Genomic DNA, 25,776 nt, shown 5'->3' on the forward strand with positions numbered 1-25,776 from the left:
TGATCCATGCACACAGCTGGCTCCATGCACGTGCATTCAGCATCTCCGTCCCTGCCTTCACCCATGCACACAGCCCTGATCCATGCACACAGCCCTGATCCATGCACACAGCTGGATCCATGCACGTGCATTCAATATCTCCCTTCCTGCCTTCACCCATGCACACAGCTGGCTCCATACACATGCATTCAGCATCTGCCGCCCTACCTTCATCCATGCACACAGCCTTGATCCATGCACACAGCCCTGATCCATGCACACAGCTAGGCCCACATACATGCAGTCAGCATCTCTGTCCCTACCTTCACCCATGCACACAGCCCTGATCCATGCACACAGCTGGCTCCATACACATGCATTCAGCATCTGCCTCCCTACCTTCATCCATGCACACAGCCTTGATCCATGCACACAGCCCTGATCCATGAACATAGCACCTCTCTCCCTGCCTTCACCCATACACACAGCTAGCCCCACGCACATTCATTCAGCACCTCCCTCCCTGCCTTCACCCATGCACACAACCATGATCCATGCACACAGCCCTGATCCATGCACACAGCTGGCTCCAAGCACATGTATTCAATATTTCCCTCCCTGCCTTCATCCATGCACACAGCCCAGATCCATGCACACAGCCCTGATCCATGCACACACAGCCCTGATCCATGAACACAGCTAGACCCACAGAAATGCCTCCCTGCCTTCCAGGCACAGAGCCCTAGTCCATACACACAGCCCTGATTCATGCACACAACCATGATCCATGCACACAGCCCTAATCCATGCACATGCATTCAATATCTCCCTCCCTGCCTTCATTCATGCACACAGCCGGGATCCACACACACAGCCCTGATCCATGAACATAGCCCTGATCCACGCACACAGCCCTGATCCATGAATACAGCTACACCCACACAAATGCATTCAGCACCTCCCTCCCTGCCTTCTAGGCACAGAGCCCTGGTCCACACACACAGCCCCGGTCCACGCACACAGCTCTGATCCATGCACACAGCCCTGATCCATGCACACAGCTGGCTCCATACACATGCAGTCAGCATCCGCCTCCCTACCTTCATCCATGCACACAGCCAGACCCACACACATGCATTCAGCACCTCCCTCCCTGCCTTCCAGGCACAGAGCCCTGGTCCACACACATAGTCCTGATCCAGGCACAGAGCCCTGATCCACGCACACAGTCCTGATCCAGGCACAGAGCCCTGATCCACCCACACAGTCCTGATCCAGGCACAGAGCCCTGATCCACCCACACAGTCCTGATCCAGGCACAGAGCCCTGATCCACGCACATAGTCCTGATCCAGGCACAGAGCCCTGATCCACGCACATAGTCCTGATCCAGGCACAGAGCCCTGATCCACGCACATAGTCCTGATCCAGGCACAGAGCCCTGATCCACGCACATAGTCCTGATCCAGGCACAGAGCCCTGATCCACGCACATAGTCCTGATCCAGGCACAGAGCCCTGATCCACGCACATAGTCCTGATCCAGGCACAGAGCCCTGATCCACGCACATAGTCCTGATCCAGGCACAGAGCCCTGATCCACGTATATAGTCCTGATCCAGGCACAGAGCCCTGATCCACGCACACAGTCCTGATCCAGGCACAGAGCCCTGATCCACGCACACAGCCCTGATCCAGGCACAGAGCCCTGATCCACGCACACAGCCCTGATCCAGGCACAGAGCCCTGATCCACGCACACAGCCCTGATCCAGGCACAGAGCCCTGATCCACGCACACAGCCCTGATCCAGGCACAGAGCCCTGATCCACGCACACAGCCCTGATCCAGGCACAGAGCCCTGATCTACGCACACAGCCCTGATCCAGGCACAGAGCCCTGATCCACGCACACAGTCCTGATCCAGGCACAGAGCCCTGATCCACGCACACAGTCCTGATCCAGGCACAGAGCCCTGATCCACGCACACAGCCCTGATCCAGGCACAGAGCCCTGATCCACGCACACAGCCCTGATCCAGGCACAGAGCCCTGATCCACACACACAGCTGTTGTAGGTTTTCTGCAGCAGTATTGAGAACAGCAAAGATATGCAATCCCCCTAAGTGTGTGTCAGCAGAGGACGGGCTAAGATAAAAAACAGTATAGTATAGTATATTTACACCGTGGAATATGATGCAGTCATATCAAAGAAGGAAATCATGTCTTTTACAGTGACATGGACAAATACTGCGTGTTTCCACTTTTCATTTTATTATTTTACTTTTTATTTTTATTTTTTGAGACAGAGTCTCGCTCTGTCGCCCAGGCTGGAGTGCAGTGGTACAATCTCGGCTCACTGCAGCCTTCACCTCCTGGGTTCAAGCCATTCTCCTGCCTCAGCCTCTCGAGTAGCTAGGACTGCAGGCGTATGCCATCACGCTGAGCTCATTTTTGTATTTTTTAGTAGAGACGGGGTTCTACCATATTGGTCAGGCTGGTCTTGCACTCGTGACCTCAGGTGATACACCTGCCTCCGTCTCCCAAAGTGCTGGGATGACAGGCGTGAGCCACCACACTCGGCCTGTTTCCACTTTCTAAGGTCCCTTCAGTAGTCAGACTCATCAGGACAGAAAGCAGAATGGTGCTGCTCGGAGTGAGGAACAGCAGGGAAACTGGAAGCTGTATTTTAGTGGAAACAGAGCTTCCGTGTGAGAAGCAGGCCGTTGTCCTAACCAACTACTCAGACACCGAAAGCCAAATGCCCATCCTGCCATGTTCTCACTTGTCTGACTTTCAAGTGAGACTTCACCAGTGGGGTCTACACGGACACAGAGAATGGACTGACAATGAGGACCTTGAAAGGCGGGAGGTTGGCAGGAGGTGGAGCATGAAAAAAATCACCTGCGGGTATAGTATTCACTGCTGGGGTGATGGGTTCACCAGAAACCCGGACTTCCGCTGTGCAATGTCTCCATGCAAGAAATCTGCACCTGTATTCCTTGAATTTATAATAAATAAGCAAATCAATAAATACATAAGCCAGGCCAGGCAGGGCACAGTGGCTCATGCCTGTCATCCCAGCACTTTGGGAGGCCAAGGCAGGTGGATCACGACGTCAAGAGATCAAGACCATCCTGGCCAACATGGTGAAATCCCATCTCTATTAAAAATATGAAAATTAGCTGGGCATAGTGGGACATGCCTGTAATCCCAGCTACTCGGGGGGCTGAGGCAGTAGAATCGCTTGAACCCGGGAGGCAGGGGTTGCAGTGAGCCAAAACCGTGCCACTGCACTCCAGCCTAGGCAACAGAGCATCTCAAAAAAAGAAAGAAACCTGTACCTGTACTCCTTCAGTTTACAATAAATAAGGGAATCAATAAATACATAAGCCAGTTGGTGAGAGGAGCCATTAAGATAAACAAAGCCTTGTGAAGGGAAAAGCAAGCACCCAGGCGAAGCCCTGTCTTCGGCACAGGCCTGAATGAAGTGAAGGAGAGGGACTGGATACCTGGGGGAAGGGCACGCGTGGAGGAGGAAACAACCAGGGCCGAGGCTTGCACGTTGGAGGGAAGGGGTGAAGTCCCTGGTGGTTCCACCTGGAGCAATTTCTTTTTTTCCTCTCTTTTTTTTCTTTTTTTTTCTGAGGTGGAGTTTCGCTCTTGTCACCCAGGCTGGAGCGCAGTGGTACAATCTCGGCTCACTGCAACCTCCTGCTCCCGGGTTCAAGTGATTCTCCTGCCTCAGCCTCCTGAGTAGCTGGGATGACAGACGCCCGCCACCACACCCGGCTAATTTTTGTATTTTTAGTAGAGATGGGGTTTCACCATGTTGGCCAGGCTGGTCTTGAACTTCTGATCTCAGGTGATCCACCCGCCTCGGCCTCCCAAAGCACTGGGATTACAGGCGTGAGCCACCACGCCCGGCCACCTGGGGCATTTTCAGTGGAGCACAGGGGACTGGAAGTGAATTGTATGAGTGATTACTATATGGGGATTTGCCGCAGTGGAGACTGTAGTCAGGGACAGTCCCCAGGTGAAACAGAAGGTCCAGCTAGGGTGGTTAGATTTGTTTATTTAAAAAAAAAAAGAAATTGGGGGGCTGGGTATGATGTCTCATGCCTGTAATCTCAGCACTTTGGCAGGCTGAGGCAGGTGGCTCACTTGAGACTGTGAGTTCGAGGTCACATTGAAACCTACTGAAACCCTGTCTCTACTAAAAATATAAAAATTAGCCAGGCATGGTGGGACGCACCTGAGGTCCCAGCTACTCAGAAGGCTGAGGCAGAATTGCTTGAACCCAGCAGGCGGAGGTTGCAGTGAGCCAAGATCGCACCGCTGCACTCCAGCCTGGGCAACAGAGCAAAGCTCCATCTTAAAAAATAAAAAAATAAAAAACAATTCCCAGTACCTGCATCCTTGACTTGATTCACTAACCCGTCACCCTCTTGGCACGTCAATCCAAGTTCCAATCAACCCCAAGACGCATTTTGATGGCAGGCCTGATCACACGATTTCAAAGTGGTCAGGATGTCCTGTACGGTGGAGCTGACACACTCAGCATTTACAATAGCTTTTTTTTTTTTTTTTTTTTTTGAGGTGGAGTTTCGCTCTTGTTGCCCAGGCTGGAGTGCAGTGGCATGATCTCGGCTCACCACAATCTCCGCCCCTGGGTTCAAGCGATTCTCCTGTCTCAGCCTCCCAAGCAGCTGGGATTACAGGTGTCTGCCACTGCACCTGGCTAATTTTTGTATTTCTAGTAGAGACGGGGTTTCTCCATGTTGGTTAGGCTGGTCTCAAACTCCTGCCCTCAGGCGATCCACCTGCTTTGGCCTCCCCAAGTGTTGGGACTACAGGCATGAGTCACCACAGGAACCCGGTGGCCGATAGCTCTTTTTTGTAACACCCATTGATCTTAAGACAATGAGGGTGGGAAGAGAGGTAACGGTCACGTTCACTGACTCCCTCGGAGGGGCCTACATTGTAGGGGGTTACTGAGTTTCACTGATGAAGCTGTGAGGAGCTTCCTAGAGGTCTGAAGAGCACACGTGCCCTCTGAAAGATTAATAAGCTACTCTCCTACCGAGGCTGAGACCATCCGCATGTCTCAGCATGAGGAATGGCCTGGTGCATCTGTATACCGGACAAATCAAACCCCTCGTCTTTATAAACGCACAAACCATAATCCCAGTGCTTGGGGAGGCCACAGCAGAAGGATCGCTGGGGGCCAGGAACTGGAGACCAGGCTGAGCAACGTAGCAAGACCCTGGCTCTACCGAAAAATGTTTAAAAAATTAGCCAGGTGTGGTGGTGCATTCCTGTAGTCCCAGCTACTCAGGAGGTGGAGGTGGCATGATTGTTTGAGTCCAGCAGGTCGAGGCTGCCATGAGCTGTCATTGTGCCACTGCACTCCAGCCTGGGGGACAAGGTGAGATCCCGTCTCAAAAACCAACCAACCAACCTCCTGGTTTTTCTCCAGGTAGTAACTGGTCGCCCAGGTGAGTGGCTGTGAAACTGGAATCGAGTCCATGTGTTCTGATGACACAGAGGACAGCGGCTTCAGAGTGACACACAACTATGCCCTCAGATGATATGAAACATCACAGAGATATGTACGTCACACAGATTCTCTCCAGGGACCACTGGGCAGGTCCTGCAACGTTTGTCTTTCTTGGTTTTTTTTTTTTTTTTTTTTTTTGAGATGGAGTTTCAGGCTGGAGTGCAGTGGTGCAATCTCAGCTCACTGCAACCTCCGCCTCCTGGGTTCAAGCAATTCTCCTGCCTCAGCCTCCCAAGTAGCTTGGATGACAGGCACGCACCACGACGCTTGGCTCATTTTTTTGTATTTTTTAATAGAGATGGTGTTTCACTATGTTTGCCAGGCTGGTCTTGAACTTTTGACCTCAAGTAATCTGCCCAGCTTGACCTCCCAAAGTGCTGGGATTACAGGCATGAGACACGGCACCCAGCTGATCTTCCAAGTCTAAATATACAATGCGTGCATGCATACGCACTAGTAAATAATACATATACAGCAATACAGAATTAGCATTATAAAGGCAGCATCAAGCTACTGCTGCTGGATAGCCTTTTCTTCAAAATTCTTAGATTATTTTAATTTCATTGTCAGGCTAATGCATATTTCTTCTACTCTAGAATTTTAAAGTTTCCATAATGTTGTCTCTTATACAAAGGCAGAGTGTGACTCAAGCAACGCCCCGTGGTTATTTTTAATCGAAATGTGCAGATGATGATCAAAGGATTAAAGAATGATTCATGTGGCTAAAGTTCCACTTTGCTTGTTAAATATTTACGGAAAAAAAAAAGGCCAGCCACGGTGGCTCATCCTGTCATCCCAGCACTCTGGGAGGCAGAGGTGGGAGAATCACCTGAGGCCAGGATTTCAAGGCTGCCGCCAGGCATTGTATCATAATCCCAGTGCACAAGACCACCCTGGGTGAATAGCAACATTCCGTCTCTACAAAAAAAAAAAAAATGCACTGCAGCCAGGGTAACAGAGCAAGACCTGGTCACTAAAAAATTTAAAAGAGGCCGGGCGCGGTGGCGCATGCCTGTAATCCCAGCACTCTGGGAGGCCGAGGAGGGCGGATCACGAGGTCATCAGATCGAGACCATCCTGGCTAACACGGTGAAACCCTGTCTCTACTAAAAATACACACACACACACACACAAAATTAGCCAGGCATGGTGGTGGGCACCTGTGGTCCCAGGTACTCGGGAAGCTGAGGCAGGAGAATGGCGTGAACCCGGGAGGCAGAGCTTGCAGTGAGCCAAGATCGTGCCACTGCACTCCAGCCTGGGCCACAGAGGCAGACTCCGTCTCAAAAAAAAAAAAAAAAAAAAAAATTTAAAAAGAGAAAAACAGCAAATGTTCTCCTTGGATACCAAAGTCACTCTGAGGGATTCATGGGGGTTTTATAAGCATGGAATGTATCCAAATTGTGGTGTCTCGCTAGCAAAAACTTAGTGCTTAATACAGTAACTAATATTTTGAAATTCCTTTGCTTGAGGAACTAGAGATGCAAAGAACAATGGATAAGAAAGCAAACTGCAAAATAAGGGCAGTACAGTTGGGCGCAGTGGCTCACGACTGTCATCCCAGCACGTAGGGAGGCCGAGGCGGGTGGATCACCTGAGGTCAGGAGTTCGAGACCAGCCTGGGCAACATGGTGCAACCCCATCCCTACTAAAAATACAACACTTAGCCAGGCATGGTGGCGGGCACCTGTAATCCCAGCTACTGGGGAGGCTGAGGCAGGAGAATCACTTGAACCCGGGAGGCGGAGGTTGCAGTGAGCCGAGATCACGCCACTGCACGCCAGCCTGGGTGACACAGCGAGACTCTGGCTCAAAAAACAAAAAAAAGGAAAAAGAAAAAAAGAAATTCCATTGCTTGAGGAATTAGAGATTCGAAGAAGAATTGATAAGAAAGCAAACTGCAAAATAAGGGAAGGAATTAATCCCCCGAAAACGTGTGCGATGGAGGAGCGCAGCTCATTTCATGAGAGACTTTCAGATGAAACGAAGAGCAATGCCAGGAGTCCAAGAGGGAGAAAAGGAAATTTGTAACCAAGCATTAATTCCAAAACTTGACGAAACAGACAATTATCTAAGGGAAAAGCTGTCTAAACTGACTCAGAAAGAGGTGGAAAACTTCAACGAAGCAATAGACGCCCCAGGAATTTTGAAAGCTGAGTTAGAATCGCTCTTCTGAAAATTCCTCAACCCACGCGGTTTTGAAGGCGAATCGTGGCAGTGTTTCAAAAGCAGGTGCTTTTAAAAAATGCTAATTAGACGATTCTGCAAGGTAATAGGAAAAACAGAAAAGCTTCTCGAGGTTCTTTCTTTGTTTTGTAAACAAATCATTAAAACTTTAGAATCCCAACTTGAGATAGACAGGAAAGAAAGTAAATCTATAGCTCCCAGACACATATCACTGCAAAAGACCTCAAGGGGGACTGGCACGGTCGCTCACTTCTGTCATCCCAGCACTTCGGGAGACCAAGGCGGGCAGATTACTTGAGGCAGGTCAGGAGTTCGAGACCTGCCTGGCCAACATGGTGAAACCCTGTCTTTACTAAAAATACAAAAACTAGCCAGGCGTGGTGGTGCACACCTGTAGTCCCAGCTACTCAGGAGGCTGAGGTAGGAGAATTGCTTGAACCCAGGAGGCGGAGGTTGCTGTGAGCCGAGATCATACCACGGCACTCCAGCCTGGGCGACAGAGAGATTCCATCTCAAACAAACAGACAGAGAAAAAAACTCAAGGGAATGGCTGGGGCATGAAATCCTGCAGTGCTTAAGAAGATAACGCATCACAACAACACAGATCATTGCAGAAACGTGGGACCATTCAGTGGCTGGATCTTAAAAACCAATACCCCAAAGTACGGGGCTTTATCCTGCGGAACTGAAGACGCCTCAAGATCTGTCTGACCTCCCCGTCCTGGGTCCTCTGTGTCTCCCGACGCACAGGATGAAACTGTTCTCTGAAATTCCCTGAAGTCCGGACCCGCCACAGAAGAAAAATGACCACTGGCCCCTTCCCTGAGCTTCTGAACCCACATCGCGGGAGGAAAGACTGACGTCTGCCAACAGCCCTGCAGAGAATTCTCATAAACCACTGTCTGTTCTGCGGGCTCAACAGCCTCTGTCCCTGGACAGACTCGTCATAAACCATTATCTGAGGCCGGGCGCGGTGGCTCAGGCCTGTCATCCCAGCACTTTGGGAGGCCGAGGCGGGCGGATCATGAGGTCAGGAGTTCAAGACCAGCCTGGCCAACATGGCGAAACCCCATCTCTACTAAAAATACAAAATTAGCCGGCTGTGGGGGTTCACACCTGTAATCCCAGCTACTCCGGAGGCTGAGGCAGGAGAATCGCTTGAACCCGGGAGGCGGAGGCTGCACTGGGCAGAGGTCGTGCCACCGCACTCCAGTCTGGGCAACAAAGCACGAAACTCCATCTCAAAAAAAAAAACAAGCAAACAAACAACAACAACAAAACACATGATCTGTTTTTGGGCCACTGTACATGCTCAAACCCATTGACTTCCCTTAAAAATCATTTGCTGTTCCCTAAATTCCCCCCCAATCCCCCACTCCCTTTCCCCTAAGGAGAAGAGGACAAAAGCATGTGTACCCCCTTCTGCAACGGGGCAGTTCCTCTGACATTCTCCTCCATGTATGAGAATATACTTGCCTGTCATTTCCTTTATTCATCTTTCAATAAGGGAAACTGTATTTTGGGCGTTGATTTTTCAGCCAACCTTCAAAATGCAAAGGGGGATGTTTTTCCCTTGGCCTTTCCGTTCCCTACGCTACACAGCTACACAGCGTCACCCACCGAGCTCGCAGGCAACCAAGGCTTTGGGGTGAGAATGTACAAACACATCACCAAATGCGAGCCCCCAACACCGCACACGCGGCCTGGAAGTGGCTGTGTCAGAGGTGTGTGAACCACAGTGACTCCATCTTGAATGGGGGCTGGGTGAAATGAGGCGGAGACCTACTGGGCTGCATTCCCAGACGGTTAAGGCATTCCAAGTCGCAGGATGAGATAAGAGGTCGGTACAAGGTACAGGTCAGAAAGACCTTGCTGATACAACAGGTTGCAGTAAAGAAGTCGGCCAGAACCCACAAAAAGCAAAATGGAGACGAGAGTGACCTCTGGTTGTCCTCACTGCTACACTCCCACCAGCACCATGACACTTACAAATGCCACGGCAACATCGGAAAGCTACCCTGTATGGTCTAAAAAGGGGAGGCATGAATAATCCATCCCTTGTTTAGCGTATCATCAAGAAATAACCATAAAAATGGGCCACCAGCAACCCTCAGGGCTGGTCTGTCTACGGAGCAGCCATTCTTTATTCCTCTACTTTCTCAATAAACTTGCTTTCGCTGTGCACCGCAGACTCCTCCTGAATTCTTTCTTGCACGAGATCCAAGAACCTTCCCTTGGGGTCTGGATTGGGACCCCCTTTCCCACAGCATCTTCACGTGTAGCCATGAATCAGAGAAGCAGAAGGGGCTTACCTTGAAAAGCAACCAGCTGAAAAGCTTCATTACCAGACGGGTGCCCCAGAACACGTGCTGGTAGAGGTCCGTGTGGACCACCCCAGGGTCCACCACGTTGGCGGTCACGTGGCTTCCCTCAGCCGCCAGCAGCCGCTGGAGGTGGTAGGTGAACAGGACGAGGGCCAGCTTGCTCTGGGCGTACGCTGCGTGGGCTGAGTAGCAGGCACTGCGGGGCAAGCAGGAGAAGGTGTCAGAGGCTGACGGTATATTCCTGCCTAAATGCCTCATCCGCGCAGCATCTGTGCCAGTGGTCACATCTATAGGCAGCCACCTCCCCTGGACCCACGTGTGATCATGCCATCTCTTGGCCAGTTTTCCAATGCGTGTGGATTGTTCTAGTTCACCTTCGTATTACAGACTCATCCCTTAATTGTATTGGGGTCAGACACGTTAAATTACGTTACTAATTTTTTATTTTTATTTAATTTTTTTGAGACAGAGTCTCACTCTGTCGCCCAGGCTGGAGTGCAGTGGTGCAATCTTGGCTCACTGCAACCTACACCTGTCCGGTTCAAGCGCTTCTCCTGCCTCAGCCTCTCCAGTAGCTGGGACTACAGGCACCTGCCACCACACTCTGCTAATGTTCTGGATTTTCAGTAAAGACTGGAGTTTTACCATATTGACCACGCTGGTCTCAAACTCCTGACCTCAAGTTATTCACCTGCTTCAGCCTCCCAAAGTGCTGGGATTACAGGCAGGAGCCACTGCACCTGGCTTTCCATGCGGTCTTGTTTTTTTTTTTGTTTTTTTGACACAGATTCTCATTCTGTCACCCAGGCTGGAGTACAGTGGCACAACCTCCGCCTTCCGGGTTCAAGCGAATCGCGTGCCTCAGCCTCCAGAGTAGCTGGGATGACAGGCTCCCGTCACCAAACCCAGCTAATTTTTTGTATTTTTACTAGAGATGGGGTTTCACCATGTTGGCCAGGCTGGTCTTGAACTCCTGACCTCGGGTGATCCACCCGCCTTGGCCTCCCAAAGTGCTGGGACGACAAGCGTGAGCCACCGCGCCTGGCCACACGTGGTCTTCTTGAGTCTCAAATCATAAAAGACATCCATAAGAGCAATTTGGCAAACTTACCAAGCTATCAAGAATTTCCCTCACATCTATTGCAAGCTCTGCAGTGTACTAAGCACGCATTAAACTCTTTGCACCTTGGTTCAAGCAGTTTAGAGAAATGTTTTAGTATCAAGGACATAGTGATAAAAATCGATCAGATAACCGTGGTAAAGTGAGAAACGTGCCTCTCCCCTCTCCGGTAACCTCAATCATCAGACACAGAGAAAACTGGATGTTTCCAGCTTCGCTCCTGTAAATATGTTCCACTTTTTCTCTTGATGCCTCAGAAACACTTTTTAAAGAGATGTTATTTGTGTTGTTACATAATGTCCCTTGAAGGCACACAACCATTATAGACTCCTTTTAGAATTTAATGTTAGGAATACATCATTGGCCTTAGAATTGGCCTCATAGTTCTTTTAAATAAGACAAAGAGAAGTATTTGAGCAATAATGTCCTTTCCTCTGGGCTCCGAAGATGCCCAGAGGCGATCAATTTGCTACACAATTATTGTAACAATATTTCAAGGTGGATGAAGGTTCATTGCTTCTTTTAGATATATATTCTATTTTTTATTTTTATTATTATTTTTTGAGACATAGACTTGCTGTGTCGCCCAGGCTGGAGTGCGGTGGCACAATCTCAGCTCACTGCAAGCTCCGCCTCCCGAGTTCAAGTCATTCTCCTGCCTCAGCCTCCCGAGTAGCTGGGACTACAGGCACCCACTACCACGCCTGGCTAATTTTCTGTATTTTTAGTAGAGACGGGGTTTCACCGTGTTAGCCAGGATGGTCTCGATCTCCCGACCTCGTGATCCGCCCGCCTTGGTCTCCCCAAGTGCTGGGATTACAGGCGTGAGCCACCGCACCCGGCCTAATTTTCTGAATTAACTACATGGTATATGTATCCTGATGGAAGCTGTGAAAGGAAAATATCTTGGCCCTCCAAAATCAGGAAGCTCAAAGGAAAAGTCCAGCTGGAACCTGCTGAAGGCAAACCTGCCTTTCATTCTATTCAAAGTCATGCCTGTGCTCACTGAGACAGACGCATATCTGATCCCCTCCTTTGGGAAGGCTCATCAGAAATCCAAACGAACGCAACCATCTGGGTCTCACCTGTGACCTGGAAGCCCCCTCCCTGTTTCCAGTTGTCCCCACCTGTCAAGGACTCTACTTCTTTATATTTGAGATGGAGTTTGCTCTTGTTACCCAGGCTGGAGTGCAATGGCACAATCTTGGCTCACTGCAACCTCCGCCTCCTGGGTTCAAGCCATCCTCCTGCCTCAGCCTCTCGAGTAGCTGGGATTACCGGAGCCTGCCACCGCGTCCAGTTAACTTTTTGTATTTTTAGTGGAGATGGGGTTTCACCATGTTGGCCAGGTTGGTCTCGATCTCCTGACCTCAGGTGATCCACCCGCCTCAGCCTCCCAAAGTGCTGGGTTTACAGGTGTGAGCCACAGCACCCACCCCAACGTAGTTCTTACATATATTGATTGATGTCTCATGTCTCCCTAAAACGTATAAAACCAAGCTGTGGCCAGACGCAGTGGCTCACGCCTGTAATCCCAGCACTTTGGGAGGCCAAGGTGGGCAGATCACAAGGTCAGGAGTTCGAGACCAGGCTGGCCAACATGGCAAAACCCCCTCTCTACTAAAAAAAAAAATTAAAAAATTAGCCAGGCAACGTAGCATGTGCCTGTAGTCCCAGCTACTCAGGAGGCTGAGGCAGGAGAATTGCTTGAACCTGGGAGGCGCAGATTGCAGTGAGCTGAGATTGCACCATTTGCACTCCAGCCTAGGCGACAGAGTGACACTGTCTCAAAAACAACAACAACAACAACCACCACAAAAGCTGTGCCCCAACGACCTTGCACCCACGTCGTCAGGATTTCCTAAGGCTGTGTCACAGGCACGCGTCCTCAAATGTGGCAAAACAAACTTTCTAAATTAACTGACACCTGTCTCAAGTTTTCGGGGTTCGCAAAGCCATCTCAGATATATTTTGAATATCAGCATGATAATTATGTTAAATAAATAAGATCAAAAAGCCTAAAAGAATGTTTAACACATTCCAAAGATTAAAAGAAAGACATCTGTCATCATATGTGTTTCAGAAAACGCATCAGTGAAAATCCAATACCTCTTACCAACAAAGGCTGTTCCTGAATAAGAATACAATATTGAGGGTCAGGTGCGGTGGCTCACACCTGTCATCCTAGCACTTTGAGAGGCTGAAGTGGGCGGATCCCCAGGTCATGAGTTTGAGACCATCCTGGCTGATACGGTGAACCCCCATCTCTACTAAAAATACAAAAAGTGAGCCGGGCGTGGTGGCGGGCGCCTGTAGTCCCAGCTACTCAGGAGGCTGAGGCAAGAGAATGGCGTGAACCCAGGAGGCGGAGCTTGCAGTGAGCTGAGATCACGCCACTGCACTCCAGCCTGGGCGACGGAGCGAGACTCTGGAGAAGATCTGGAGAAGAAAAATGAGAATGCTTTTCCCAAGGCAAGTACATAAAAGAAAACCAAGAAGATGAAAGCATGTACGTATACACTGAGTAAACATCGTATGCCTTTTCTCCCATTCATCTGCTTTTGCAAGTTGATTTTTCAGCAGATCTTCAGAGGGAATGACCCTCCATCTGTTTTCCTGTAACACTGGCAACATTCCAAGAAACCATCATTTCCACTGTGAAGAACACGGGGAGAATTGGCCAGACACCCAAAGGAAGGGCGTGCACATACACTTGTACATACCTTTTGGGAGGGCAACTTCACAACATGTAACTCAATCTTTAAAATCATAAATCTCTTTTTTTTGTTTTTTTTGTTGCGACAGAGTCTCGTTCTGTCGCCCAGTCTGGAGTGCAGTGGCATAATCTTGGCTCACTGCAACCTCCACCTCCCTGGTTCACGCCATTCTCCTGCCTCAGCCTCCTGAGTTGCTGGGACTGCAGGCGCCCGCCACCACGCCCGGCTAATGTTTTTATTTTTATTTTTAGTAGAGACGGGGTTTCACCGTGTTAGCCGGGATGGTCTCGATCTCCTGACCTCGTGATCCCCCCACCTCAGCCTCCCAAAGTGCTGGGATTACAGGCGTGAGCCACCATGCCTGGCCCTTTTTGTGTGGTTTTTTTTTTTTTTTTTGAGAAAGAGTCTTGCTCTGTAGCCCACGCTGGAGTGCGGTGGCACGATCTTGGCTCACTGCAACCTCCGCCTCCCGGGTTCAAGTGATTCTCCTGCCTCAGCCTCCCGAGTAGCTGGGAATACAGGTGCCCGACACCACGCCCGGCTAATTTTTGTATTTCCAGTACAGCTGGGGTTTCACTGTGTTGGCCAGGCCAGTCTCGAACTCCCGACTTCAAGTGAACCGCCCATCTTGACCTCCCAAAGTGCTGGGATCACAGGCGTGAGCCACCACACCTGGCCTATGAATATCTTTTACTAAAACCACTGCTTGAAACTGATATTAAGAAATTAAACCTTGGGCTGGGCATGATGGCTCACATCTGTAATCCCAGGGCTTTGGGAGCTCGAGGCGGGCGGATCATGAGGTCAGGAGATCGAGACCATCCTAACAAACACGGTGAAACCGCGTCTCTACTAAAAATACAAAAAATTAGCCAAGAGTGGTGGCGCATGCCTGTAGCCGCAGCTACTCGGGAGGCTGAGGCAGGAGAATCGCTGGAACCCAGGAGGTGGAGGTTGCAGTGAGTCGAGATTGCGCCACTGCACTCTAGCCTGGGCAACAGAGTGAGACTCCATCTCAAAAAAAAAAAAAAAAAAAATTAAAAATTGAGTGAAAAAGTCTATTCCGGCTGGGTGCAGTGGGTCCCATCTATAATCCCAGCAGCACCTTGGGAGGCGGAGGTGGGCACATCACCCCATCCCTTCAGCAGTTCGAAAGGGTTCTTGGATCTTGTGGAAAGAACTCCGGGGGGGTCCACAGAGTAAAGTGAAAGCAAGTTTATTAGGAGAGTAGAGGAATAAAGAATGTGTACTCCATAGCCAGAGCAGCCCCGAGAGCTGCTGGTTGCCCATTTTTACGGTTATTTCTTGATGATCCGCTAACCAAGGGGTGGATTACTCATGAGTCTTCTAGGAAAGGGGTCACCAATTCCCGCAGCTGAAGGTCCATCCCCACTTTCAGACCATGTCGTGGCATCTGCACACTGTTTCCTAGCAGCTAATGCATTAGAATTAGCGTATCATGACCAGAGAGCATGCCCAGCGGTCACTCTCATCGCCATCTCGGTTTTGGCGGAATTTGCCGGCTTTCCCGCAACCTGCTTTATCAGCAGGGTCTCTGTGACCTGTGCCTTGTACTGACGTCCTCTGTCATCCTGTGACCTGGAATTGCCTCACCCACCTCCAGAGAAGGCAGCCCAGCGGGTCTCGGCCGCATCTTACCCAGACCCGATTCAACATGGCAGAGTTGCTCTGGTTCCAATGCCTCTGAAACATTTAGGGGATCGTTTTCTGAGCCCCAACACTGTGCTCTTAGCAACCAAGCAATGCTCCCACCTTCGTGTAACCGGAGACAGAGGGGATCACACGGCTCGGGAAGCTCGCCCCGGGGGGAATCGCAACCTGAGCTGAGATTTTCTGAGATGTCCCCTGCCGTTGTCCAAAAGGCATATTTGAATTGCTTGCATGAGGAGAAGTGACGCCCTCATTTATGCCCTCCAGGGACCCAGTTCTGCCTCCAGCCGCTGTCTCATCACGCAGCCATGGGGAGCAGAAAGCCGCACGCCAGAATCTGACATGGGGCCTGGAAAAAATGAAGGTTCCTCTTCAAAGACTTTCCTCCCCATCTAATTAGGAATACGTAGGAACTTCTCTGAGAAGCAAAATGTATTCCAAGACCTGCGCTAACGTTCGTAAGTACCCGCTAGCCGTGATAAAGAAATCCATGTACTTTATGTTCCGAGCTCCCACAACGTAGCCTAAATATCTGCCCTGGCATGCTTATGCTGGTCCAAGCAAGCATGAGGTCAGAGCGTGTTCCTCCTTCCTTATTTGGGTCTGTCTTTACTTTTCCCACCATTCCACAAGTGACTTCCTCCTTCCTTTGTTCTCCTCTGCCTTTGCCTCTTTTAACAAGTTCTAAGTTGCTGGCTGATCGGGACAAATACGGAATGTGAGGGCCCGTTCCAGCCCATGGAAACCAGACACAGCGTAGGGTGGACGTGTCCGGTTATAAATGTACTCTCTGTCTCCTTTGTTCGCTGTACCCTCGTGGTCAAACTGCTATCGAGTGTACCCTTCCTGCAGAAAGTATAAAAATGGCCTTGCTGAGGAAATTAAATTTATGTTCAAGTGCTATTTATTTATGGCACCGGGGAACAAGCATTTCAAACAGAGACCAGAATGACCAACATAGTGAAACCGCGTCTCTACTGAAAATACAAAAATTAGCCGGGCGTGGGGGTGGGTGCCTGTAGTCCCAGCTACTCTGGAGGCTGAGGCAGGAGAATCACTTGAACCCGGGAAGTGGAGGTTGCAGTGAGCTGACTGAGATTGTGCCACTGCACTCCAGCCTGGGTGACAAGAGGAAAACTCTGTCTCAAAAAAATAAAAAAATTTTAAAAATAATAAAAAATAAATAGAAAGAAATTTAAGAGACTGGAAGAATTAAGACAAGGAAATTGCGCAGTGCACACAGCTCAAGTCCCCTCTTTGATCCAAGATAAACTGCAAACCCCCAATTACTGTCCAGACACCTTTTTAAGGCAAAGTTCTCCAATCTCCTCACCCCGGGGGGAAGAGGAGGGTCCAGGAAACAGAGAGTTATTAAGTGCAGAGAGGCAAGGACTGGCTTTCCTGCTGGCATGAGCGTCTTTCAAATATCACCTACAAGCATTTGGTTCTGGATCTCCGGGATCTGATTGATGGGTCGGAGGCATGGTTACTTGAAAAAGCAGACAATGCATCATCCAAAGGCAGATTTTTCCAGAGTAAATGGAGGGGTTGGTTCTGTAATTACGGTTTTACGCAGTAGCGTGCGTGGAGAAGAGACAACGAAGATTGTTTAAAAATACGGTGTGGGGGCGGGGGAAAGTCAGTACATTTCTCTACGGGAGGTGAAGAAATCAATCCAAGAGGGGCACGTAGGTTCAGGAGAGAGTCCCGGGGTGGGGGTTAGGGATGAAGAAATATCCACACCAGAAATGGAAAATCATGAAAGCAGATACACAGAACACACCCATTAAGGCTTGTAAACAAAACCCTAAGGACTGACAAAAGTCGTTGGTATTAGGCCGGGTGTGGTGGCTCACGCACGTAATCTGAGCACTTAGGGAGACTGAGGCAGGCAGGTCCCTCGAGTACAGGAGTTCGAGACCAGCCTGGGCAGTATAGTAAGACCTTACCTCTACAAAAACTACAAAACAGTAGCTGGGTGTGGTAAAGCACACCTGTGGTCCCAGCTAGTTGCAAGGCTGAGGTGGGAGAAAACCATTTGAGCCTGGGAGGCAGACACGGCAGTCAGCCAAGATGGCGCCACTGCACTCCAGCCTGGGCGAGACAGGGAGACGCTGTCCAAAACAACAAAACAAAACAAAAATCATTCAATGAGCTTTCTTGTTGAAGAACAAACTGAAGAACAACCACTTGCTGCTAAATCTGGATCTTAAAAAAGGGTATTTGAGTTCTCCATTTCTCGCTGATTATATAAAGCATTACTCTCTTCTTGTTATTAAAAATCGTGAAGGCTGAACATACTTTGAGTGTTTATAAGACCGGGCGCGGTGGCTCACGCCTGTAATCCCAGCACTTTGGGAGGCTGAGGTGGGTGGATCACAAGGTCAGGAGATCGTAACAAGGTGAAACCCTGTCTCTATCAAGAATACAAAAAATTAGCTGGGCGTGGTGGCAGGCGTGAACCTGGGAGGTGAAGATTGCAATGGGTCGAGATCGTGCCACTGCACCCCAGCCTGGGCGACAGAGTAAGACTCTGTCTCAAAAAAAAAAAAAAAAAAGGAACCTTTGTAAGTTATTGTGATGGATAATGTAGGATGCATACGTGTCATATCTCGGTGCCCCAACAGCCAGTCTCAGTAGGCGGTGTCCTTTTATACGGATCAACAGGCAGTTTTTGCATTGATTATTTATCCACTTTCACAGGTACTTGTGCAGAAGCAAAGATGACGGAGGTTTTCTGTTTTTTTTTTTATGTTGACTGCCTATGTATTGCAACATATTTCAGTTGCAGGACATCCATGCGTAATGAAATTGCCAATGCAATTACAGAAACTCAATCAACTGCTCATAACCTAGTTGACTGGAGCTATTTTTCCACTGCTCATTAAACCTGATGATCATCACTGTTTTAATGAGCAAGAATGGGTGGCATCCAACACACTTGTAAGTATTATAACAATCCTTCATGTCTAAATTGAATTTTCCCTTTGACAGTACAAACAACTCCATTACACTCTTTGTAGGATATCTACATTTCATAGTCTTCATAACTATCACCTACATTTAATATCCTTGATAACAAGCCGCCCACCAGGAACTCAGAAAACACTGTGAACAAAGAGAAGTTTTTTTTCTTTTTGAGACGGAGCCTCGCTCTGTCACCAGGCTGGAGTGCAGTGGTGCAATCTCAGCTCACTGCAAGCTCCGTCTCCCGGGTTCAAGTAATTCTCCTGCCTCAGTCTCCTGAGTGGCTGGGACTACAGGTGTGCACAACCATGCTCAGCTAATTTTTGTATTTTTAGTAGAGACGGGGTTTCACCATGTTGGCCAGGTTTGTCTTGATCTCCTGACTTCGTGATCTGCCCCCCTCGGCCTCCCAAAGTGCTGGGATTACAGGTGTGAACCATTGTGCCTGCCTTTTTTTTTTTTTTTTTTTTTTTTGCGATGGAGTCTTGCTCTGTCGCCCAGGCTGGAGTGCAATAGCATGATCTTGGTTCACTGCAACTTCCGCCTCCCTGGTTCAAGCAATTCTCCTGCTTCAGCCTCCCAAGTAGCTGAGATTACAGGCATGTGCCACCATGCCTGGCTAATTTTTGTAATTTTAGTAGAGATGGGGTTTTGCCATGTTGACCAGGCTGGTCTCGAACTCCTGACCTCAGGTGATCCACCCACCTCGGCGTCCCAAAGTGCTTTCCACTGAAATTTATTTCACCACGGGGATGATTCGGTACAGCCAAGTTGAGGAGACGTGCTCTCTCATGTGTAAAAACTCTCTTGGATTTTTGGAATACATTACAACGCTGTGATTTATTCCTTTACAAGAACACTAATTTTCCAAGCCAGTAAATCAATCTTGGCAATTAACACTAATTACTGGCAATAATTATATCAGGCGAAAGCCAAGAATCACATCTTTCATACCAAAAAAAAAAAAAAAAGGCGGTGTATTTTAAATTCAAGTGGTTCTCACATTTTAGCACGCATCAGAATTCCCCAAAGACCGTCTGCTCGCCAACTCCTGCTCTCCAAAATTTGGGCTTAGCAGATCTGGAGGATGATCTGAGAATGTGAGCATCTGCATTTCTTTTCTTTTTTCTTTCTTTGAGATAGAATCTTGCTTTGTAGCCCAGGCTGGAGGGCAGTGGCAGGATCTTGGCTCACTGCAACCTCTGCCTTTTGAGTCCCAGTTGAAGCAATTCTCCTGCCTCAGCTTCCTGAGTAGCTGGGATTACACGTGTGTGCCACCACGCCTGGCTAATTTTTGTATTTTTAGTAGAGATGGGGTTTCACCGTGTTGGCCAGGCTGGTCTCAAACTCCCGACCGCAGGTGATTCACCCGCCTCGGCCTCCCAAAGTGCTGGGATGACAGGTGTGAGCCACCGTGCCCGGCCCAAGCATCTGCATTTCAAACAAGATCCCTATTGATACTGATTTTTCTGGTCTAGGAAAGAGTTGTGTAAAAGCCGCTTTTCAACTGTGTCATCCCTTTTGGTAAACATTAAACAAAAAGAATTAAAGGAAGCCTTGTTGGCCAGGCACAGTGGCTCACAGCTGTAATCCCAGCACTTTGGGAGGCTGAGGCAGGTGGATCACTTGAGGTCAGGAGTTCAAGACCAGCCTGGCCAACATGGTGAAACTCCGTCTCTACTGAAAATACAAAACAACACGTTAGCCTGGCGTGGTGGCGCATACCTATAATCCCAACTACTGGGGAGGCTGAGGCAGGAGAATTGCTTGAAACCGGGAGGTGGAGGTTGCAGTCAGCTGAGATCCTGCTACTGCACTCCAGTCTGTGCAACAAAATACTAAAATTAGCCAGGCATGGTGGCACGTGCCTAACATCTCAGCTACTTGGGAGGCTGAAGCAGGAGAATTGCTTGAACCCGGGAGGAGGACGTTGCAGTGGGCCAAGATCATGCCACTGCACTCCAGTCCAGCCTGGGTGACAGAGCAAGACTCCATCTCAAAAAAAAAAAAGAACAAACAAAAAACAGTTAAAGGCTTGTTATTTGGTGTCCTAGAAGAAGACTCAAATAAAGAAAGTAGTTATCCCTACTTTTGGCGTGAGATTGTTTCCTGACAATCATTCCTAGTTTCATGACAATTATCTGTCTCTGTAACCATCAAGACGTTGTGTGATATTGTAAACATTTTTGTTATAGGAAATAAAAGCCTCTGGCTGGGCGCGGTGGCTCATACCTGGTAATCCCAGCACTTTGGGAGGCTGAGGTAGGTGGAGCATTTGAGGTCAGGAGTTCAAGACCAGTCTAGGCAACACAGCAAAACTCCATCTCTTTGCTAAAAACACAAAAATTAGCCAGGTGTGGTAGCGGACGCCTGTTATCCCAGCTACTCAGGTGGCTGAGGCAAGAGAATCACTTAAACCCGGGAGGCGGAGGTTGCAGTGAGCTGAGATGGTGCCACTGAACTCCAGTCTGGGCGACGGGTGTCTGTCCTCGTCCCCTCTTCTTATGAGGTGTCTTAGTCCATGTCAGGCTGCTGTCACAGAATACCACAGACTGGGTGGATTGTGCACCTCAGGTGATCAGCCTGCCTCAGCCTCCCAAAGTGCTGGGATTACAGGTGTGAGCCACCACACCTGGCCAGCAACCCTTTAATTGTATCACAGACACCCCGTCTCAAAAAATATACATGGAAGTATGTATGCACACATTATACATCCTCTTTTGCATACTTTTACACTTGGTTATATTTATCTATCTTTCAACATATTCCTATATAAAAGAAAAAAATGGCAAAGTATCAATGAATAGTTCCAGATCCTTGAGGAAGTGCTACACTGTCTTCCACAATGGTCGAACTAGATTACACTCCCACCAACAGTGTAAAAGTGTTCCTATTTCTCCACATCCTCTCCAGCACCTGTTGTTTCCTGACCTTTTTTTTTTTTTTTTGAGACGGAGTCTCGCTGTGTCGCCCAGGCTGGAGTGCAGCGGCGGGATCTCAGCTCACTGCAAGCTCCGCCTCCTGGGTTCACGCCATTCTCCTGCCTCAGCCTCCCGAGTAGCTGGGACTACAGGCACCCACCACCTCGCCCGGCTAATTTTTTGTATTTTTAGTAAAGACGGGGTTTCACCATGCTAGCCAGGATGGTCTCGATCTCCTGACCTCATGATCCACCCGCCTCAGCCTCCCAAAGTGCTGGGATTCCAGGCGTGAGCCGCCGCGCCCAGCCTGTTTCCTGACTTTTTAATGATGGCCATTCTAACTGGCGTGAGATGGTATCTCACTGTGGTTTTGATTTGCATTTCTCTAATGACCAGTGATGATGGGCTTTTTCATACGCTTGTTGGCTGCATAAATGTCTTGTTTGGAGAAGTCTCTGTTCATATCATTGGCCCACTTTTTGATGGGCTTGTACATTCTACTATAAAGACACATGTACACATACGTTTACTGTGGCACTATTCACAGTAGTAAAGACTTGGCGTGCCCGGTCCTGCACACATTTTACGTGCTAAGATGTAAAGGGAGAAAACCCATGAAAGTAAGGAAGTGAAGTAACCCCCTCGCTCCCTAGAGATCATACGCCATTACTCATGGCAGAGGTCCCAAAATCCCAAAGCTTCTGTATGGCTGGCCCTAGCATGGCTCAGAGAACGCATGTGGCTGGTCCTGGTGTGGCTCAGAGAACCCTCGTCGCTGGTCCTACTGTGGCTGAGAGAAACCACGTGGCTGGTCCTAATGTGGCTCAGAGAACTCTCGTGGCTAGTCCTAGTGTGACTCACAGAAATCATATGCCTGGTCCTAGTGTGACTCAGAGAACCCTTGTGGCTGGTCCTAGTGTGGCTCAGAATCCACGTGGCTGGTTCTAGTGTGGCTCAGGGAATCCATGTGGCTGACCCTAGTGTGGCTGAGAGAATCCATCTGGCTGCCCTTAGTGTGATTCAGAGAATCCACGTGGCTGGCCCTAGTGTGGCTCAGAATCCACGTGGCTGGTTCTAGTGTGGCTCAGAATCCACATGGCTGGCCCTAGTGTGGCTCAGAATCCACGTGGCTGGCTCTAGTGTGGCTCAGAGAACCCATGTGGCTGAGAGAATCCATGTGGCTGACCCTAGTGTGGCTGAGAGAATCCATCTGGCTGCCCTTAGTGTGATTCAGAGAATCCATGTGGCTGGCCCTAGTGTGGCTCAGAATCCACGTGGCTGGTTCTAGTGTGGCTCAGAATCCACATGGCTGGTTCTAGTGTGGCTCAGGGAATCCATGGTGGCTGGTTCTAGTGTGGCTCAGAATCCACGTGGCTGGTTCCAGTGTGGCTCAGAGAACCCATGTGGCTGACCCTAGTGTGGCTGAGAGAATCCATCTGGCTGCCCTTAGTGTGATTCAGAGAATCCACGTGGCTGGCCCTAGTGTGGCTCAGAATCCACGTGGCTGGTTCTAGTGTGGCTCAGGGAATCCATGGTGGCTGGTTCCAGTGTGGCTCAGAGAACCCATGTGGCTGACCCTAGTGTGGCTCAGAGAATCCACGTGTCTGCCCTTAGTACAACTCAGAGAATCCACAGTGGCTGGTCCTAGTGTGGCTCAGAGAATCCACACCGATGTTCCGGACAGAACTCGGTGAAACCAAAGCATCTGCAGGGCCGCACTGCCTCTGCAGGCTCCAGGGAAGGATCCTTGCTGCCTCTTGCAGATTCTGGTGTTTCTAGGCATCCCTTGGCTTATGGCTGCATCACCCAATCTCTGCTCAGGCACCGAGCCCAGCTCTGCCCCGAGAATGCAGCTAGGAGAGAGCTAGGAAATGGCATCTCATACTCATGGTTTCTGAGCCTCTAGTCTATGATTCATCTGACTACACCTGCTGGTTCCTGACTTGATCACTTTTGTTAGCTTCCTATGGTTTTGTGTGTGTGTGTGTGTGGTGGTGTTGTTTCCACTTTTTATTTTTATTATACTTTAAGTTCTGGGGCACATGTGCAGAATGTGCAGGTTTATTCTATAGGTATACACGTGCCATGGTGGTTTGCTGCATCCATCAACCCATGATCTACATTAGGCATTTCTCCTAATGCTCTCCGGGCCCTACTCCCCACCCCCGACGGGCCCCGGTGTATGACGTTCCCCTCCCTGTGTCCTACAGGTTCTCATTGTTCAACTCCCACTTACGAGTGAGAATGTGCGGTGCTTGGTTTTCTGTTCTTGTGTTAGTTTGCTGAGTGTCTGTCTATATTTCCTCCCACACACAAGCTATTGAGAAGAAAGATCCAGAAGGACACATTCCACCAAAGGAGTCACGGCCACTCTTGGGAACATCATGTCTGGGTTTGCTGACCCAGGCCGTTCCCTGTGGTACCCTGGTGGCAGCCACTATGGTCTTCGGGTGACACGAGTTCCAGTTCAGATTGAATGTCTGGTATCAATCACAAACATCTGGGATCAATCACAAACACATTGGCTCTTGAGCACTGGGCACCTGATTGTATTCCGTAACTCCAGCCCGTACCCTGGCAAACGTCAACTCAACTTGGGGCGTGTTACTTCTTGAACATGAAGCCACCAACTTCTACGACATGAGCGAGGTGACCGGTTCAATGCACCTATCCAAAGCTATTGACAGCTTGTCACTACGCACAATTGATAAGCATGTCAAAACATAAAGTGTGCTTCGGTCACGTGGTCTCGCTGAATGGCCAGCAACGACTGACTTCAGTGTTTGAAATTCACAGCACGTAGCGGGGTTTCTATCACAGGGGCGTCCTCATGGATGCGAAAGAATCATTGTTCTTTCTACTGTGGCCTCACCCACCATGTATTTTACTTTATTTTATTTGAGACGGAGTCTCGCTCTGTCACCAGGCTGGAGTGCAGTGGCGTGATCTTGGCTCACTGCAACCTCCGCCTCCCAGGTTCATGCGATTCTCCTGCCCCAGCCTCCCGAGTAGCTGGGATGACAGGCGCCTGCTATGACACTTGGCTAATTTTGTATTTTCTTAAGTGAAGGCGGGGTTTCACCATGTTGGCCAGGCTGGTCTTGACCTCCTGACCTCAGGTAATCCTCCCGCCTCAGCCTCCCAAAGTGCTGGGATTACAGGCGTGAGCCACTGCACCTGGCCGGAGATGGAGTCTTTAAAGAGGTGACTCAGGTAAAATGAGGTCAGAGGGTGGGTCCTGATCCAATAGGACTGAGGTCCTTATAAGAAGAGGAGATGAGGACACAGACACATACAGAGGGACAACCAAGGGAGGACACAGGGCGATGATGACATCTGCAAGCCCAGGAGAGAGGCCTCAGGAGGAACCAGCCCTGCCCACACCTGGATCTCAGACTTCCGACCTCCAGGACTGTGGGAGAATCGATGTCTGTTGTTTCTAAGCCACCCAGTCTCTGGTATTCTGTGATAGCAGCCTGAGATGGACTAAGACATCCCATAAGAGGAGGAGATGAGGACACAGACACACACAGAGGGATGAGCCTGTGAGGACACAGGGAGAAGACGGCGTCTCCAAGCCCAGGAGAGAGGCCTCAGGAGGAACCAGCCCTGCCCACACCTTCATCTCAGACCTCCGGCCTCCAGGACTGTGGGAGAATCAAGTCTGTTGTTTATAAGCCACCCAATCTACGGTATTCTGTGACAGCAGCCTGAAATGGACTGAGACATCTCATAAGAAGAGGGGATGAGGACATAGACACACACAGAGGGTTGAGCCTGTGAGGACACAGGGAGAAGACGGCGTCTCCAAGCCCAGGAGAGAGGCCTCAGGAGGAACCAGCCCTGCCCACACCTGGATCTCAGACGTCCAGTCTCCAGGACTGTGGAAGAATCAAAGTCTGTTGTTTATAAGTCACCCAGTTTATGCTATTCTGTGACAGCAGCCTGAGATGGACTAAGACACCTCATAAGAAGAGGAGATGAGGACACAGACACACACAGAGGGATGACCCTGTGAGGACACAGGGAGAAGACGGTGTCCACGACCCAAGGAGAGAGGCCTCAGGAGGAGTCAGCTCCACCCACATCTTGATCTGGGGCCTCCAGCCTCCAGAACTGTGGGAGAATCAATGTCTGCTGTTTACGCCACTGGGTCCATGGTATTTTATTACGGCAGCCCCGGCAAAGCAATGTTCTCTCCTTTAAGAGGTCAGTCGAAGGTACGAATTATGAAAAAGGGGCATATTTGGAAAGAGTCAGTGCCATCAACAAGGAAGTTTCCAGAAAGCTCAGAGACGGCATCTGTTAGCACTGTCACTGTCCTCTGCAGAGTA

At 49.6% G+C, this 25,776-nt stretch overlaps 1 protein-coding gene across 5 annotated transcripts in view; it reads right to left on the bottom strand.

The window, feature by feature from the left end:
* The window catches only part of LOC141406861 (polyprenol dehydrogenase-like), a 320,805-nt gene that overhangs the window by 12,220 nt on the left and 282,809 nt on the right, over positions 1-25,776 (bottom strand). For all 5 annotated transcript variants that reach the window (XM_074029269.1, XM_074029271.1, XM_074029272.1 and 2 more), the window contains one exon: positions 10,035-10,242. In XM_074029269.1, coding sequence (XP_073885370.1) covers positions 10,035-10,242 — 208 coding nt within the window. The remainder of the gene's footprint in view (positions 1-10,034; positions 10,243-25,776) is intronic.

Source organism: Macaca fascicularis, chromosome X (genome assembly GCF_037993035.2).
Source record: "Macaca fascicularis isolate 582-1 chromosome X, T2T-MFA8v1.1".
Lineage (NCBI taxonomy): Eukaryota > Metazoa > Chordata > Mammalia > Primates > Cercopithecidae > Macaca > Macaca fascicularis.